We start from the raw sequence: 19,049 nt of genomic DNA, 5'->3' as shown, positions 1-19,049 counted from the left end.
CACAGGGCAGAAAAGTTCGTTTATTGAAGCAAAGTAGAGGGTTTTTATACGTTGTGGCCACATAGCAAAGTAAGTTTCCATAGAACAAAGGATATAACATCTGTTGACCATATGTCAGGAAGTCAAGGCAATGTGTGACAGATTTATGGTTGAAACATTCATCATGTGTTTGACAGGTTTTAAGATCTAAAGAATACTTATTGTTAACACCTAGGTCAGAGAAACCTTGGGGTAGGGAGTTCTCACACATCCAGGACATTCCTTTGGGGCCAAGACTTTTATCTAATCTTAAAATGGTTTGCAGATGTCTGGGTGAAGAGCCTTGGCATGTCCCCCTTCTTCAATTTAAAAAAAAATAGGAGGGAAGGCGTTTTGACTCAGAAGAATCACGTCTAGCCAATTTGAAATTTTAATTATTATAATCCTGTTGTTACGGTTTTTCTCAATTCTATGCATAGGGAGGAGAGCACTGAACAGAGCAGAGAATTAGCAGAGGCTTCTATCCCTAGGGTCAGATGGTCCACTGCGACCAACAGCTATGGGGAACACCAATTTTTGTTGAGTTTGTCTGTCTTTGTTAGGCCGTTGATTCAGAGGTGGTCCTGTCCATTCTATGGTAGGCAGAATTCCTAATGACCATATGCATTGCAGGCCGATTTGAGACAGGTATCAAGCAGACAGTCCTGATGATCTTCCGGTGCTCGTGTGTTGCTGAGGTCAGTACCTTTCTGCCTTTCAGGGAACAGCCAGTGCATTATGAGTTTTGCATCTCCATCTCCATATTTCTCTCCCCTAGCAAGAGTATGAGAAAGCCTGGCCTTTTATAAAGGCTTATCAGCCAATTAGAGGTTAGAATTTGAGGGACTAATTCTTATGAATATCATTTTGCCTTCTCTCTTATCAAAGGTAAAGGCCAATGCCTATTGATGTACAACAATTTGCATTACATCAGATAACTGTGAGATTCTATATAACATTATCTGATCCAAACTTTCTTGATGCCGCCAAGCAGCATTGTTTTTTATCATAAATTGTGGTAGACTCGCAGCTAAAAAAGCTACCTCCTGTTGTATTTTATATATTAGTATTTCCTCTATCACATTAAGAGCCAAATTAACCACTGATATAGCTGTATCAAAAGAACTATCTCGTTTCATTCTAGTTAATTTTCTTATCATGTCTATAGACAAAGAAGGATTTTTACCAAAAATTATTTAAGGGTTTGGCACATACATCTGTGCAGGTGCGGGGTACGGAAGGGCTTCCCTAGTTGACTCGTTCCGTATCGTCTGTATCTTGACAGTTCTTTATTAATTGTCTATGCCCAGGGAGGGAGCCACTCTTCTCTGGAGCACAAACATCTCTAGGAATGGCTAGTTCCTATCATCTAGTGTCAAAAATATACAGAGTCCATGGAACGGTCAAGTTCCCATAATTTGGAAGCTGAGGCCTGTTAGATTTGAGTGAGCTTATAATCCTAATATGAAATTTTAAATTTCTTATTCATTTGGCCTTAAGATCACGAAAATAGTAAGAGGACTGAGCTAATGGAGGAAAATTAGAATAAATTGTTTTCATCTTCCAATACATATAGCAATTACACATTATTACAAAAAGAACAACAATAATAATATGGGTATGGCTAAACTATTAAAATAAATGGTAGCGCTACATGATCTAAATAAGAAATCATACCAATGGTGGTTAGTATCCGATGTTACTAAATGAGAGGCCTCGATAAGTTGTCCTGCAGCTATAAGAGTCTGTATTCGATGTTCATTTAATGCGCGCTGATTAGACTCTAATAGTTTCTTCATAACTAAAGATCTGTTTAGGATATCCATATATATGAAGTAAAGCAAAGTAATTAGGTAAGACAAAAGGTAACACATGAAATTGACACATAACAGCCCATATCTTAACTTGACAATACACAATAGTTCCAGTACACCAAAAAAAAAGTACACATAGCATTTTCAGGTCATTGTTTTTCCATGCTTCTGGTAAATTAAACATATAATCCCACATTGCAACAATCTCTGAGCATTTTCTTTTTGTATCTAGGTATACATATTTTGTAAAGGGTATTTGGTCCACTTAAATAATTTACTAATATTTTCAGTAAAACCCAAACTAGTAATAATACTATCATCAAAAATCTGTAGAAATTGGCCTTGATATTTTAAAGTATTTTGGTGGGGTAGGATCGTTGTGGGCAACTATTGAGCATTTACAGTCAAAGCCTGAGAAACATCTTGCCCAGCACTGCGCAGTCTGCTGGCCAAGGTCTCAAGGTCTATTGAATTAACTATACCCAAACCAGTTCCAGCACCACCAAATAGGGTATCATACCAGGTTCTTTTCTTTCTAACACAATTCATCAGAGGAGGAAAAGTTACATTATTGGTACAAGTTTTTAGGAACTCTTATGATTGATGGAGGATGTTTTGTAGGAGGGGGAGGTGTCAGTAATAGATATTTTATCTAATAGTGAGGTTTCAATACTGCTATCAAGATTTTACATGCACAGTTCATCAGTTGCTTTTCAATGTTGGTCTCAGTTTGTTCTCTGCATTCAGTTGGGAAGTCCACACTCTCGGAGCCCACTCTCTTTCCTATGTAGCACTGCTGTATCTGGATCTGGATCAGTCCTTTCCAGCTCAGGGTCAGCTTGTCCTCCTTCCATGTCTGAACCAGGACCCCATCTCCAAGCTAGAACTCATGCACTGTTGAAATCCTAAGGGAGGAGTCTGAGCAATAAGCCTGTTTAGTTATAAAGTTTTCAGATGTTACAGTAAAGACATAACATATTTCCTTAAAAAACAAATCCTTGGTTTCAAATATTGGATACAAGGAAGAATTTTGAATCCCTTTTGGATAAGGGTGACCATACAACAATTCATAAGGTGACAATTCCACATTTCTTCAGGGGTTTTGTTTTAATTCTTAATAAGGCAAGGGGAAGGCACTTGGTCCAGGGCAATTGTGTCTCTAATGCCAATTCAGTCAGTTGCTGTTTAATTTCCTTATCCACCCTTTCCACTTTACATGATGAGGGAGGATGCTATAGCTTGGGCCACAGATTGGAGGATCTTAGCTGTGAAACAGGTGCTTTGGCCTAAATCTGCCTGCTCCACCATCTCCTCTGTACTTACAGATTCCTCTTCTCCAGGCCGCTTTGCTTCCTTATCTGCAAAGCAGTTTCTCCTTATCTCAAATGAATTTCCTCTTTGGTGCCCCTGCACATGAATCACTGCAGGATTCTTAGGTAACATAAGATTAGTCAAAATTTCAGTGACCAATGCCCTGTGTGCCAATCCCTTTCCTTTACTGTTTACCATTCCCCTTTCTTCCCATATTTCCCAAATATATGAACAATTCCCCAAGCATAATTTGAATCAGTCCTTCAAGCAATTTTAGGGCTTGATTTACTGCATATAATTGACAAATTTTGAGCTGACCACTCTTTTGGCAAGAATCCAGCTTGAACCAGAGTCAAATTTTCCCATTAACAATAGCATAACCATTTTTCCTTTTCCCATTAACTATTTGTGAAGAACCATCTATGAACTATTCAGTGCCTTTCAACAAAGGGACTTCCTACAAATCTTCCCTAATCTTAGTTTGGTAATCAATCACATATGGACAATCATGTTCAAGGGACACATGTTCCCCAGGGGAAGTGAATAAGAACATGGCTGGATTAAAGTTATGGTCTGGTGAGAGTGCCAAATCATCTCTTTCCAATAGTATTGCTTCATATTTTAAAATCCTTGAATCAATTAGCCACCTCCTGGCCTCTTTGATTCAGAATTGATTGAACCTGGTGCAGGACATTCACTATTAAACTATTCCCAAAGGTTAATTTCTGACTTTTCTTGTACCAAAAGTGCTGTGGCTGATAACACTCCTAAAGCCACATTGTTTACTGTATTTATATTTTACCTCATGTTCCACAAATTGCAATTTGTCTTAAGAAATTATCAATCCCTGTGCTCCTAAATAATTTAACAAACTGATAGTGACTTGGACAAGGTCACTTTTTTTTTTTTTCTGTCACAAAAAGATCATCTACATTTTGTAAGACTTTTAACAATAAGAAATTTATCCCAGAATGTTCACACAATTCTTATATCCCCAAGTAGATATTTTATAAGTTGAACATTGTACCAATTATTTTGTTTTTAAAATACCCAATACACAGAAAAATCCCAAATTACATATTGCCATAACAAAAACATTTTCAAAAGGACAAAGGCAAGAACTATTATACTTGGAGTCCCTGTAAATAATTGGCATCAATACAATTAATTAAAACTTCTATTTTCACATAAAGGAATCTGAAAAATTCTTAAAAACATCAATTAAACATTTTTTTTTAATAAATAACCCTTTCAGACTATATATCACATTTCTGATCATATTCTTTGAACACAAAAACTATTATATATCTAAGGAAACAAATGTTCAATAAATTAACATCTTGTAAGAGCAGCTTGACCCCTTTATCAGTTTGCTTTCTTCAACCAAAAACAGCTGCAGCTTCCTACTGCTGTTCTCCCCCTGTAAAAACACATCCTTGTCTCACAGTCATCTCTCCGTGACTCCCCTTTCCAACTAGTTCCTTCTTTTCCCCACTGATTTCTTCTTGAAATCTTTTGCTCCCACTAATCAATCCTTCTTAAATCACCTTCATTCTCCTGTCCCATCTCTCTGTCTTTCTCTTCCCAATGCTTACTTACTTAAACCTAACACTTCCAAACCAATAACTCTTCTGATTTCATTTAAACTATTAATTGCTTTTGTAAATCTATCTCTCTTGTCCCTTTTCTTTAATCACCCTTTTTTTTTAAACTTTAAACTTTAAGATTCATAACCCATAATGATAACAAATTACCCAATGTTTCAGAAGCAAACCAAATAGTTTTTCTTTTTTTTTTTTTTTTTTTCTGCCTGAGTGCTTCAAGGCCACTAGTAGAAGCTTCCCAGGCGGTATGGTATTAAGCAGATAAGATTGTAATGCTGTTACTCCCCTTTAGCAGGCTTTGAAAATCTGCTTTTCAGAGAAAACTTTCCCACCAGTGTAAAATAGTCAAGTTTTTTCTTTTGTTTTACTTACAAATTGGTACAACAGGTTAAAAAGTTTAAAATCACAAACAATTTTATATTAAGTAACATTAAAATAATCAATTCCCAAATTTCTTAATCATTGTTTTTAAAACTTAACAAAGCTCTTAAATCACCAAAGCAAACTAGAGGCTTTTCCTAGGACCCCCGCTGCCAGAGAGAAGTTTGTTTCACCTTGAACATTCTTCCCTCCCAGAATCCAAACAGAGCTTCTCTAAACTTCAAAGCCCATTTTACTGCATTTCTCTGTCTTCACAGGGAATGCCTAGATATTCCATGATTTAAGACCACTCTGAAAGAATTACTATTCTGAATGAATTCCAATTTCCACAATTCAGCCTGTTATTTTTCTAAGCCTGTAACACAGAGGCTGAATTCCTATCTCTTATGAGCTTGCTAACTTTTAACACAGAACAAAAAATTCAAAGCAGACAAACATACACAGACAGACACAGAACTCTATTTTTCTTAACTTTTAAGCCTCTTTCTCTAAAGCTTTCTTTTAAGATCTTTTATGAAAGCTTGTTCTTTAGAGAGCTGGGAACCCATGATTGCGGCAGATGGCATACTCACCGTTTGCAATCTTTTGATTGCTGAAGTAGGGGGTCTGGCCAGACGGGTACGTTCCTTCTCCTCGCCGATCTGCGGGGCTGCCACGAATCTTCAGGTCCCTGTTCGAGGGCGCCAATTGACCCGACCTGCGGGTCTCAAACTAAGGGGGGTCTGAAGCCCTGTGTCAGCCTGTAAGCACAAGGCTGGTAAGGCTACAACCTGGGAATGGGTGAAGAAAGAAAGAGGCGGAGACGATTCTGCACAGGGCAGAAAAGTTCGTTTACTGAAGCAAAGTAGAGGGTTTTTATACGTTGTGGAGCAAATGCCGCGTAGCAAAGTAAGTTTCAATAGAACAAAGGATATAACATCTGTTGACCATATGTCAGGAAGTCAAGGCAATGTGTGACAGATTTATGGTTGAAACATTCATCATGTGTTTGACAGGTTTTAAGATCTAAAGAATACTTATTGTTAACACCTAGGTCAGAGAAACCTTGGGGTAGGGAGTTCTCACACATCCAGGACATTCCTTTGGGGCCAAGACTTTTATCTAATCTTAAAATGGTTTGCAGATGTCTGGGTGAAGGGCCTTGGCACCATGAATGCTCATAAGCAGAATACAAAACTTCAGATCTCCCTTGCCTCTGAATCTCATCTTCCAATAGGAGAAGTTGATAATGTTCCCTTCTTTATATTTACTTCTGACAGCTGATCCTGTTACATTTGCAGTCCTACAATATCCAAATAAGTAATCTCTGAATCAGAAAGGCCAAACACTTTTCTATGAAGCTTAAAACTCACTTTCTCCAATCAGTCATTCTGGAGCATAGAATAATCTACAGTGTAGCAAAGAGTGACTTCTCTGTAACCTCCTCTAGCCTTCTCTCAAACCAACAGCAGATGAAGACTCTAAACTGGTTTTAAAGTCAAAGAATGCACAAATATTTGTAATACAACACATTTCTAGAAGAAGATACCTTGGAAGAATTTCAGAACAGGTCTGTTTCAATCAGGCAGGGGACAGTCTGCCAAACCCAGACCATAGTATATAGTGAGACCAGGGCAAGAACCTGGAGTGGAAAGTCAAAGTGTTGTAGCTTCCACCAACCTGGGAATGTTCTGTGAGGCTTCTTTAGGCCATTTTGTCCTGGTTGCAAATAGATGGTTTGGCAGATTGGCCTTTTGTCAAAGACAAATTGTAAATCACTGAGTGCAGGAAGAAGACCCGACCTAGTCACCATTACCCAGCACTGGAAATCAATTAGCAGAACTACCCCTGGGCAGCTGTCACTCTTGTATTGCACACACTTCAAGCCTTAAAAAAAAACAATAAAAAACAAAAAAGAATGATCACCATAGGCAGATTTTATGGAGAGAGAGAAAAACAGACCTCAAATCCTGAGGTTCCTAAAGGCAAAGCAACTCCAGATAAAGCCCTAAAGAGAGACAAAAGTTGGTCCCCATTTCACAAAACTTTCTTCAAAGATTGCATAAAGGATCTTAAAATAGAATTAGAAGAACAATAGGGAAATGAAATGAGATCATTGCAAGAAGGAATAAAAAAATTTCTATTTTGTGATCAATAATGATCTCTAATCCTTCTTTGGTTATAAATTCCTTCTTCCTCCACAAGTCTGAGAGAGGTAAACTATCCTATGTTCTTCTAATTTATTTGTAATCTCATTTTTTTATGCCCAGGTTATGAACCCATTTTGACCTTATTTTGGTGTACGGTGTTAAGTATGGATCAATGCTCAGTTTCTGCCATACTGATTTCCAATTTTCCCAGTAATTTTTGTCAAACAGTGAGTTCTTATCCCCAAAGCTGGGGTCTTTGGGTTTGTAAAACACTAGATTATTAAAGTTATTGATTGTTTTTTCCTTTGAATCTAAACTGTTCCACTGACCAACTAGTCTATTTACAGCACCTTCATTTGATTTTTTTTTTCATTAGTTCTCTTGAAATTCTTAACCTTTTGTTTTGCCATATGAACTTTGTTGTTATTTTTTCTAGGTCATGAAAATAGATTTTTGGAAGTCAAATTGGTATATCGCTAAATAAATAGATTAAATAGTATTGTCATATTTATCATATTTGCTTGCCCTATCCAAGAACATTTAATATGTTTTCAATTGGTTATATCTGATTTTTTGGTGTGAAAAGTGTTTTGTAGTTTTACCCATATAGTTCCTGATTTTCCCTTGGCGGATAGATTCCTAAATATTTCATACTATTGGTAATTACTTTAAATGGAATTTCCCTTTATAATTCTAACTGTTGGATTTTGTTAGTGATATGTAAGAATGCTGATGACTTCTGTGGGCTTTATTTTGTATTCTGCAATTTTGCTAAAGTTGTAGATTATTTCTAATAGCTTTTTTAGTAGAATCTCTGGGGTTCTCTAAGTATAACATCATATCATCTGCAAAGAGTGGTAATTTGTTTTCCTCATTATCTACTCTAATTCTTTTAATCTCTTTCTTGATTCTTATTGCCAAAGCTAGCATTTCTAATACAATATTGAATAGTAATGGTGATAGTGGGCAACCTTGTTTCACTCCTGATCTTACTGGGAAGGGTTCCAGTTTATCCCCATTACATATGATGCCCCAAACTTCTTGATGTACAAGTGACGTGTTGTAAGTGAATTCTAGCTGAATTTGGAGATATCTGTAGTTGCCAGAAACTACAGAATTAGCCTTGACCAGTGTAAAGCACTTGAAGATTCAAAACATTGCTTGAGACTTTCTAAGTATTCTGCTCCCTAGCTTATTGCATGTGCATGTGTTTTATTCCTTTTGCCCCTGAGCCCTGCTCAAAAGACTCAAAAACCCATAAATACGTTCCCCTTTCCTCACTCTACTTTGAGCAGCTGTGAATTTGCTCTGCTCTCTCCATCTCTCTCAATTTAAACAAAGATAGAATTTTTTTCCACATTTCTCTAGTACTTTGAAACCTTAGATCTAGTCATTAAATCACAGTGGAATGGCAGAGAAACTGAGGCAAAATGGAGATTAGAGAGTCTTTAATGTTTTATTTAAAGGCAGAGATTTACTGGGACCAAATGGATCCATGGTTTCTTCCCAGGGCTGAATGGGACTATTGTCTCCAAGAATCCAGCAGAGAATGTTGAATACAAAAATTCCTTTATAGGGTAACAAGAATAATGACATAATGGGGGGAGGCACTGGAGAGGGAGAGGCACCTGATATTCTAATTAAATGGGATGGGGAGAAGCACCTGATGTTCTAATGATGTCTAAAATCTAAGATCTTCAACTTTCAAACATTCTAATGATTAAGAGGGAAAGGTTGTGTTGCAGTATTGAGCATTACAATTAGGATTAGAGGCAGAATAATTCAGGGAAACTGGGTCAGGAAAATTATGGAAACTGAATTAGATCCATAAAAGGGAACTGTGGCACTACAACAGCCTTTAATTCATACTTTATACAATAAAGTTGTTTTCTCACAATAACTCTGTGAAGTAGGCAGCACAATAATATTACCTTCATTTTCAAGCCAAAATTTTCCTTCATTCAAATGTATTTGCCTACCTACTAAGCAAAAGGCTGGAAAGGGGATGGAGACTAAATTTTCTGCCTTCCTGAGAGTGTAAGATCAGATAATCAGAGTCCAGTATTTAGCTTGGATTAAACAATCTTCTCAGTTTGGCCATTGGAGGTTCAATTCAGGTCTCTTTTAGTTTCATATTAAGGCTTCCATTTCCTTCTGAAGGAACTGCCATCTCTCTAGTGGGGTGAGCTGGTCTGAAGTGATTACTAATAATATTATCTAATTTCACAGTGCTTTGAGATTTGCAAATTACTTTATATAGCTAATCCTGTTTGGTCTTTAAAAAAGCTTTATAATAAGAAGTTATTATACGCATTCTAAAGACAAAATGGCAGACAGAAGTTAAATTACTTATCTAAAGTCACAGAGCTAGTTAGTGGTTGAGAACATTTTTGAACTTTGTTCAATAACCTTATGTACAAGGCCACCTAGTGGCCTAAGTATTACTTTCTACTATCCCCCTTCCCTGCCACCTCAGAAAGGCAGATCATGGATTGAGAAATTGGAGTGAATATTTAGTAATTGTTTCTATCAAATTGGTTTTTCCAAAAGTTGAGCTGTCATATGCTGATCAGGTCATCAGTAATTTGGAAAGAACTTTCTATTGCTAACGGGAATGTTTGGGAAAGCTGGTCTTAATATCAGGAATATCAGGAATTAACAGACCCCCTAATATCTATCCATTGATTGGGGGTTGGGCAGGAATTTCATTTATGTCAGATTAAGAAATTTTACTCTAGATTTATAATCCTGTGATTCACCAAATATGAAAATAATGCACATGAATATTTGACAATGATTCAACATTATTTAGAATCACCTGAACTTCTGTGCAAAGGCTCTTTACTCATACTGCCTTTTTATTGGAGGAAAAAGCTTGCTAGATGATTCATCCCTCTTCATAGCAATTCTGAAAGTGATGATAATTCTGGCATAGACTTTTTTTTTTTTTTTTTTTTGAGGCTGGGGTTAAGTGACTTGCCCAGGTTCACACAGCTAGGAAGTGTTAAGTGTCTGAGACCAGATTTGAACTCGCGTCCTCCTGAATTCAGGGCTGGTGCTTTATCCACTGCGCCACCTCGCTGCCCCCTTGGCATAGACTTCTTCAAACACTTTATCTGGGACTATGCCTCAATAAAGAATTTTCTTAATTATGATATCCTCAGCTTGAACACTTCCAAATATATAGGCAAGGTATTTCTTCTCTGAGAAGCCAAGGACAATTGTGACAGCCCATTTTTTTTTTTTTTTTGCTTCAGACAAGTTTGTAGTCATTGCATCTCTCTGTCAGTTTATATCCTATAAAAAGGAAAAGGTTTCAGTCCAAAAGAAAGGATTTCAACATCTTTAGTGAGAAGAAGACCTTACTTGAATTCTATAGCATTCCTTCTGTGGGTAACAAGAACATTTAGTATCTTGGGAGGAAGAATTTTCAGTAAATAATTATGTTATGGTTAGGAAGTGGAACAGCAAACTTGTCTGGGTTATCTATTACTGTGCTTAAAATACTATGGCTATTGCTTTTTAGACATCAACTCCGGCCCCCCCCCCCCATCCATGCCCCTTTCAGCACGAAGCAGCTTGATGAACTTCGACGACAATTTTCCCTACCCCAAAAAGAATTTGTGTCCTATTATTTGAGAGGGTGAAATGATAATGTCAAAAAAAAAAAAAGAGATAGTTCAAGATAAAAATAATTAACAGGAAATTCTTGTCTGAGGAAGGGTAAAAAGAGATAATTTGAGATACAAATGATTAAGAGAAATTCCTGTCTTATTTACAAATATCTCGGCAACATTTTGGATAACATATCTGTGCAAATGTTGTTTTGATGATCCTAGTTATGCATAAAAGGAAGTTCTAAAAAATGGAATCCTTGCACTCGGTCTACACCAGCCTTGTGCCTGCCAACTGGCATCCCCTTGCCAGTCAGTTTGGTCTTCCTGGAGGCCTAATGCCTGTCTATCCCTTTACTATCAATAAAGACTTTGCTTTGATACAGCATTGAGTAGCAAATTCATTTGTTACTGAACCTGGCCTTGGTTACTTTGGAGAGAGAGAGGTTAATCAGACTCAGGAGGAGAACAGCTAATACATCTTGGCTTAGAGCCCCAATTTACTCCTCATCAGTGAACTCCTGTGGGGTGAGGGGAGAATAAATTCTATGTATATTTCTTATCTTACATAGATGCCCAAATGGGAAGACTTCACATTATTTCCTGAAACTCTTCACCATTTTTTTATGTGTCAAGTGTATTCTATTGCATCTTGAGACCATAAAGTGCATAGTGATATATATACCCCCTTTGATTTCCAGCTTCTTGTTCCCCACCAATAAAAGTACTCCCAAAATATTTGTGTAAGTGATTTCTTTTCCTTATTCTTTGATGTTTTTTGTTTCAGTCTTTATTTTGGGCAATAACACCTAATCACCAATTGCCTGTCATTTGAACCTGAACAAAATTTCAAATTGTAATTTTCATTCAGATCCATAAGATATCCAGTCAAATGGAACAAGGTCAAAGACATTAATGTCCATATTAGCATTGATTTCCTACTCATATCAATTTTCTGAGGTCCATAAGACCCCAAAATTCTTTAGGGTGGCAATAATAATATGACTTCAATGTATGAGGCCAATTAAAACAATAGTGGAAGGGGCAGAGCCAAGAAGGGGCAGAGAGAAACCAGGATGCTGTTTCTTAGATTCCTTAAAATTCTTTATATTCCTTGAAGAGATAAAGATAATTTTAGCAAAGTTAAATTCATTGTAACAAATAACTTTGCCAAGAAAACCCCAAATGAGGAAACAAAGAGCTTAACACAAAGGAAAGAAATGCACAACAAGAAAGATTCAAAGAAGCACACCAAAAGCTAGAATTCATTTCACATTTTTATTGAATGGAGTAAAAGATAAGTTAACAGTAATTCAAGTGACATAGGAGTGGAATAGCTTGAAATTCATGGCTTTCAAAGAACTTTGACAAATTCTAGGAAGACTATGAAAGCCACAGTCCTCATGTGTGTTGTTATTTTTTTTTAACTGCTGAAAAAGAATTGCTATGTTTTGAAATTTCATAAGCAGAATCCACTGACAATCAGAAGGCACAACATACTTGGGAAGAGTCCTCTTCAGCTTGCAGGGTGAAAGGCAAGCCATCTACAAGTTGGTGATGCTCCTTGTCTTGCAGGGGAAGTTTGGAAATGGAAAAACACCAGCCGGGGAGCCTAGTGGTGGGCTGAGAATTCCTCCTTGTTGGAATGCTCAGAGAGACGAATAGCAGCAAGAACAAAGATGAGAATCCAGTGCACAGAGAGTCATGGGAGCAGGCTTTGTTCCTGGAAGTGGGGGGCCAGGAGAAAACATGGGTCTAACAGGGGCTACAAAGGAAATATCAGGTAACTGATAAATAAGAGAACTCTGCAGAACATTGTAAAAGGCCAGAATGCCAGTACGGTATTCTAGGTAGAGTCCTACCCTGGGAATAGGGCTTTTCAGTCTGTGGTCCAGCGATCCAGGGTAGGATTGCAAAAAGTAATCCTCTTCCTTCCTGACACATCTCAGAAAGAACACAGAGGGACAATGGGTCTTGCTGCCACCACTTTGTCTCTTCAAGCAGGGGGTGTGGATCCCCAGCATCCACTGAGGTAATCCTGTCACATCCACCTCCCAGTATCGTCTCCCTGAGCTGAAGGCCTGCTCAGCAAGGACCATGTGAAGATGCCCGTCATCACCAGGGTGGGTGTCCACCGGCCAGCCTTCTCCAGCTCTTACACTCCTCAGATCCTCAGCCACAATCAGGCAAGGACTGGCTGATGCAGGATCCAACCTGATGTGCACTCTGAAGCGGTTGAGCATCTCTATCATGCCAGGGACGGGACACACTCTGAGCTCCGGGATGAGCGCCTTGGCCCTTTGGGACAACACTGACTCGCTCCTTTCCAGCAACTGCTTGCCATCCCGGAGCAGATCCACATTGGCTTGGCCCTCTGCTTCCTGGAGATCTAGCATGAAGTCCTGAAGGGTTCTCATTTGCTGGGAAAGTCTGTCCTTCTCACTTCTTTCTTCTTCCTCAATCCTAGCAAAAGGGCATTCCTTGAATAAGTGCAGGTTGTACATTTTGTAGTATTCTTCTGTAATCATCTTGTGCCAGTTCACAAGAGGTCTGGGACTAGCAAGAAGTTTCTTTGCTTCCTCAAAGTGCTTCTCCAAGCAACTTTGAAGGTGCTGCAGCTTCTTCCTGACATTGGGAGCAGCTTCTTCTACAGGACAGTGCCTGTGAGCCCCGTGCTCTGGGGTTTGGCAACATCTGACACAGAGCAATGTCTGGTCGTCTTCACAGAAGAACTCCAAGACTTGCTGGTGAGTGGCACAGCGCCTCTGTCCTCCAGTACTCTGTAACAGCTGGGACCTGAGCTGTTTGCCCAGTTCAGTCAGCTCTAGCAGGCGCCCATTGATACACAAAGGTGATTCTCTGACCTGAGACACTTGCCTGCATTCAGGGCAAGAGAAAGCTGTAGCTGCTGAGCTTGGGAGACATGCTCGGCAAAAGCTGTGCCCACACCCGATGGTGACTGGCTCACAGAAGTACTTCCAACAGATAGGACACGTGATCTGGTTCTGCAATTGCTGCAGCATTTCCACAGCAGCAGCAGCCATTCTCCTCTCTCCACTTGCTTCTGTTCTGCAGCAGCTGAGATGAAGAGCCTTCACTTCTATTCAAAGCAGTGCTTCTGAGCAGAAGAAGGCTCTCCTTTTATAGCAGGTAGCCCCACCCCTCTAGAGCCTCCCTGGCAAGGTGTGAATTCCCCTGTCCCAGAATTCTGAAGTAATACCTGATAACTCTTCCCAGTTGACAGAGCCCTGAGGACCTCAGAGTTCACACTTTTAGTTGACTCCTTTGTATGGATGGATTTCACCATCCTGATGGTTCCCCTATCTTTTAGGAAGAAGCCTCTGAAAACAGGGAGCTTCAGATCAATGAATTTTACAATCTGATTTGTGCAGGAGCCCCATGTAAACACCAGGATCCATAAGTACCTTCTCTCCTTTACCCTGCCATACCCAATCACTTCCAAGTCTCTCCAAGAATCCTCTGCATCTCTCCCTTCAGTCCAGTTATGGAGAATCACAGAATGTGAGATGAGAAATCCTCCTCCATGGTCATTTAGTACAAGGAACCCATGTTCATGATTAGGGCCATCTCTGTGATCCCCAAGTGTGATGCCCATGGCTAAAACACACTGTCAAATCAATATAATGGGAGCCAAAATACAAACAAGGATCAAGAGGAAAAGAGTAGAACAGTTCTTTAATGTTCTTAATCAGTATATCCAAGTGCAAATTTTTGGAAAGAGTTGTCTACTTCATGAAGTTGTCTGCTTCTGGAAAGCATTTCTTCATAGGAATTCTTCCCTAGGGGACTGTCTTTGGGCATCATCCCAAAACTGTCCATTTTGATCTAATTAACTCTGAAAATATATCTAGGCAAATCAGCCATACAGTATCCTTAGGGCCTTATTTTTAGGACAGATTTGCAGACACATTTATACCAGTAGATCTGGTTTTCCAGATGCCAAGAGACTTTATTGCTGAATAAATCTTCTAGAAATATATCCTTGTAGAAATTTAAAAGGATCTTAAGAAAATCTAATCACGTTGACTGTTCTGCCACCTGAAAGATAAAATTACTAATGTAAACAAAGGTGGGATCTTCTAAGTATATCGATTTCTTAAGCAACAAGCTTAAGCCTCAATCTCCAAAACATGAGAAGATAGACTTTTGTAAATTAAAAGCAATTAATCAAATAAAATCAATTAATTAAGAAAAGAATTCAATATTAGGTGATCAGATTTCTAATGTAAGGACAGATTAGGGCCTGTCCAAGTTGTAAGGATGAGAGAAAGGAATGCAATTCCTTTAATTCATATGAAGAGGTGTCCTACTCCCAAATATCTATATTTAATCAAAGAACATGGAAAGAATAACTGATTCACCAATAAGTTTCAGGTTTCAGATAAGATATATGGGTTGTTGAGGTATGCAATTGTGAGAAATCTCCCTTCATCAATCTTTGGATCTAACTAGGGTTCTGGGCAGCATAGTCTAGGTTCTTACTTAAAGGTCTCTAAACTGCAAGTAGGCATAGAAATGTTTCCTGGTTTGACAATAGGATAAACAATATTATGGAAATTTAAACATTTCACAAGCCTTTTTGACAGTAAAAAAAAAAATGATATCGTTCATTTTCAACCATTCTTCTATGGGCAGTAAGGGGTTCATGAAGAATATTCTTTACTTATTTGATTACACTTGGAAAAGAGCTTTTAGCCATGCCCCTGATCTCTTTCTCAGGCATTTCCTTTTTTACTCTAATCAGCCCCCACATAAAATATCTGCATATGAGTAAATGACTTCCTGACTTCTTAACCAACAGTTACTTTTCTAGTCTTTGGAATTCTTAGACTGCCTCATTTCTTCTGACCTTCCTCTTCCCAGCATATAGATAAATTCTGGTAGTCAGTTAGGGGAGTGATATAATTAGCTAGTGATACAGCAATAAATACCTACAGACCTTGACCTCTCCAATTTCTCTCTCTCCCCTTCAATTAATCCCACAGAGAAGAAAGAATTACCCTGAGCAGGGATGAAGGCACTTTTTTCAAAAAGAAGAGAGTTTTCTAAGGTTATATGGATGGTATATAGTAGGCATTGGGTGTACCTTAATGACTTATATTCTGACTGCAACTTTCTTTCCCCTGGGATTACTAAATCCTGAGGTGTGGCTTAAGTTGTACATATTTTTGGAAGGAGGAACATGATGACTGAATCCTCACTTTTATATTCTATCTGGCACCTAAGAAATCTCTCTTGAGTATTGCTTTCATTTGGTTTTCATCCTTCATAACCGAATAAAAATTGGTTTTTAAAAGCCCTTTGGTGTATCAAACATCATGGTCAGATGCTCTATTGATTCCAACTCACAAGTAGCACAACATTTGTGTTCATGCAGGCTCTGCTTATTGCTCAGAATAAAACTTCAGCCCAATGAAGCTCCATGAGTGCTCTATCAGAAGCCTGATTAAATAATCCATAGAAACAGACTACAAGACAGAGAAGTTGATGAATCTCCCTGAGTTTTATTGTTCCCCTTTCATTCTTTATTCACTTACCCCTTGGAGTTCGATCTCAACATTGCATCTGGACCTGGCACAAGGTTCTACTTTATGAAATATTAGACAAATAGTCATTCTCTATCATTCTCAGAGCCCAGTAAACAGAAATACTGAAGACTACACTTTCAACAGGAAGGTTTTGTTGGTGTCCTAGAACTGGTATGAAAAAAAAGCTTACATTCATGGTCAAAGGGACTATCCCCATTTCAATACCCAAAAGTTGGCATGAGAAATCAAGTGAGATTTTTCCCGGGGAGTTTGTCAAAATTCAGGTAACACACCATGGCCAGCAAATGACAAAGAAAAAGTTTAGAAACTTAGGAATTATATTACAGCAATACATATTACATGTTTAAGACCGCCTTTGGCAAAGGTAAGGCAATCCTGATTGGTAGCTAGTTTGACTTTCAGATACAGATAATGAAGCCATACTGTCAATTTAGGGATGTTTATTGCTTTATAGGCTTCCTTTGTAAGGTTCTCTTGGTTCAGTTTTCTTGGGGTCTCTGGCAGCAGCCTTTGTTTCAGTTCAGTAATCACCAGAAGAGTAGCCAAGAGTTAAAGTCCAAATATTTTATTTCCTCTTTGCCTGATGCTGGGCAGCTTTCTGAAGAGCCTTTCAGTGTGGCCTTGCTTTTAGTGGGGAAAGTGCATGAGGCCAGGCCAGCCACCAGGAAATTGAAGTTCAAATTGAATTTGTCCCCTTGGTTCTGAGAGCTTCTAGTGTGCTTGTCCTCAGTGGCTCTCAGTCCCTACTTATATGCTCTACACTGAGTATAAACCAATCATTTTATCACTATCATTTTTCCTAGGAAGTATTTCATATTTTCTTCTATTTTTTTTTTTGTTTCACTGATTCTTGAAGTCTTGAGTGATTCACTTCCATTTGTTCACTAAATACACTAAAAATTAGAGTATTCTTTTCTTCAGTTATTTTTTTACCTCCTTTTGCAATTGGACAATTAAATTTTTTTGTTCATTGCATTCTTTTTTTCATTTTTTCTATTCCTTCTTGCAATGGTCTCATTCCATTTCACCATTTTTCTTCTAATTCTCTTTTAAGATCCTTTATGCTATCTTCAAAGAAAGTTTTGTGAAATGGCAATCAGCTTGTATCTCTCTTTAGGGCTTCTTCTGGACTTGCTTTGCCTTTAGGAACCTCAGGATTTGAGGGCTGTTTTTCTCTCTCCATAAAAGCTGTCTAGGTTTGAGTTCTTTTTTGTTTTTTATTCATTGTTTTAAAGGCTTGAGGTGCTTTCAATGCAAGGGAGGGACAGCTGCCCTGGGGCAGTTCTGCTGATTGATTTCCAGTAATGGAACTATTTGTTTTTTATAAAAGGCAAATCTGCCAAACCATCTGGTAGCAACCAGGACAGAGTGGCCTAAGGAGGCTCACACAAGATCCCCAGGGTCTTGGAAGCTACAAAACTTTGACTCTCCACTCCAGCTTCTTGCCCTGGTCTCCCTATACTATGCTCTGGGCTTGGCAGACTGTCCCTCTGCCAGATTGAAACAGACCTGTTCTGAAATTCTTCCAAGGTATCTTCTTCTTCTAGAAATGTGTTGTACTACAAATATTTGTGGATTCTTTGACTTCAAAACCAGTTTAGAGGCTTCATCTGGGGTAGGTTTGAGAGAAGGTTAGAGGAGGTTACAGAGAATTGTGTCTGTTCTCCTCCATCTTAGCTCCACCCCCTACCATGTCCTTTCCACAAAACTGGAATCCTTCCTTCTTTTTTTACAAGGCACTCTCAATCATTAAAGCCTCCTTGTTCCTCATTTCTAGAGAAATGTCTCTCCACTTTCAAGAAAGAATGTGAAGATTTCAAAAAAAAAAATCATGCTTGTGGCAAAGTAGAGCTCCTCCTCTCTGTGCCATCATATTCCCAGATGTTAATAGCAGCCCTCACAACACTTGGATAATTTAAACAACTTAAACAACATATAGAGAGATCATCTAATACCTGACCAAATGGAGCAATAAGTGGAATGGAAAAAAAGCACTAGCCATCCCAATGCTGTAGCCTTCATTGGAGTCCTCATTTTTAAAATCAATAGAATTCAATTCAGTTAACACTTTTAGACACCTATCATTTCACCGGCATCATGGAAGATATTAGAAGACAAAAGATAAACAAATCAGTCCCTGTCCTCTAGGTGCACCATTTGTGAAAGAAAGGTAGGATTAGGGAAAGGAAATTAAATTTGCAGATAAGTTGTTGACACTTTAATGTCTTGTTCTACTAATTTAAAATGATAGATGAAAAAATTCAATTAATGTTCCTTGTATGTTGAACTGTTTATAAAAAAGGTATTCTGTTGTTAAAAAAAGAAGCAAATCAGTTTTTCTGTTACACTTTTTTAGACAGTTTTAATCCTCAGGTTGCTTGTGGAAGGTTAATTGACAACTGTGGAAAGAATGGAATAAGGAGGAAGAAGACACTTAACTGAGAGAAAAATGCAATAGAGAAGAAGTAATAAGTATGCCACTGTAGATCCAACAGAGAAGGAATACCCCTTCTTGGATCCTGGAGATGGCCCTCATCATGGCTGTGGGCTCCTTGAACTAAATGGCCATGCAGATCCATTTTTAATCTTAAATTCTGTGACTTTCCAA

The 19,049-nt window shown here is 38.3% G+C and overlaps 1 protein-coding gene and 1 long non-coding RNA gene across 2 annotated transcripts; both read right to left on the bottom strand.

Annotated features, from left to right (window-relative positions):
• Positions 1-5,957, bottom strand: LOC141563510 (uncharacterized). Its single transcript, XR_012488442.1, has 2 exons — positions 5,701-5,957; positions 1-2,750 (listed from the first exon to the last, which is right to left on the bottom strand). It is a non-coding gene; the product is annotated as an uncharacterized LOC141563510 (long non-coding RNA).
• A 6,563-nt stretch (positions 5,958-12,520) lies between these two features.
• On the bottom strand, positions 12,521-13,915 carry LOC141562410 (E3 ubiquitin-protein ligase TRIM21-like). Its single transcript, XM_074302453.1, has one exon. The coding sequence runs from the start codon at positions 13,913-13,915 to the stop codon at positions 12,521-12,523; it is 1,395 nt and encodes a 464-aa protein (XP_074158554.1).
• Positions 13,916-19,049: the final 5,134 nt, after the last annotated feature.

The sequence above is a fragment of the Sminthopsis crassicaudata genome, chromosome 3 (genome assembly GCF_048593235.1).
Source record: "Sminthopsis crassicaudata isolate SCR6 chromosome 3, ASM4859323v1, whole genome shotgun sequence".
Taxonomy (NCBI): Eukaryota; Metazoa; Chordata; class Mammalia; order Dasyuromorphia; family Dasyuridae; genus Sminthopsis; species Sminthopsis crassicaudata.
The sequence above is the reverse complement of the archived record's forward strand: the minus strand, read 5'-3'. Positions and strand labels throughout refer to the sequence as shown.

What these genes read in the sequence shown, in the direction of transcription:
- LOC141562410 (XM_074302453.1), bottom strand. Translation starts at nt 13,915, where the DNA reads ATGGCTGCTGCTGCTGTGGAAATGCTGCAGCAATTGCAGAACCAGATC.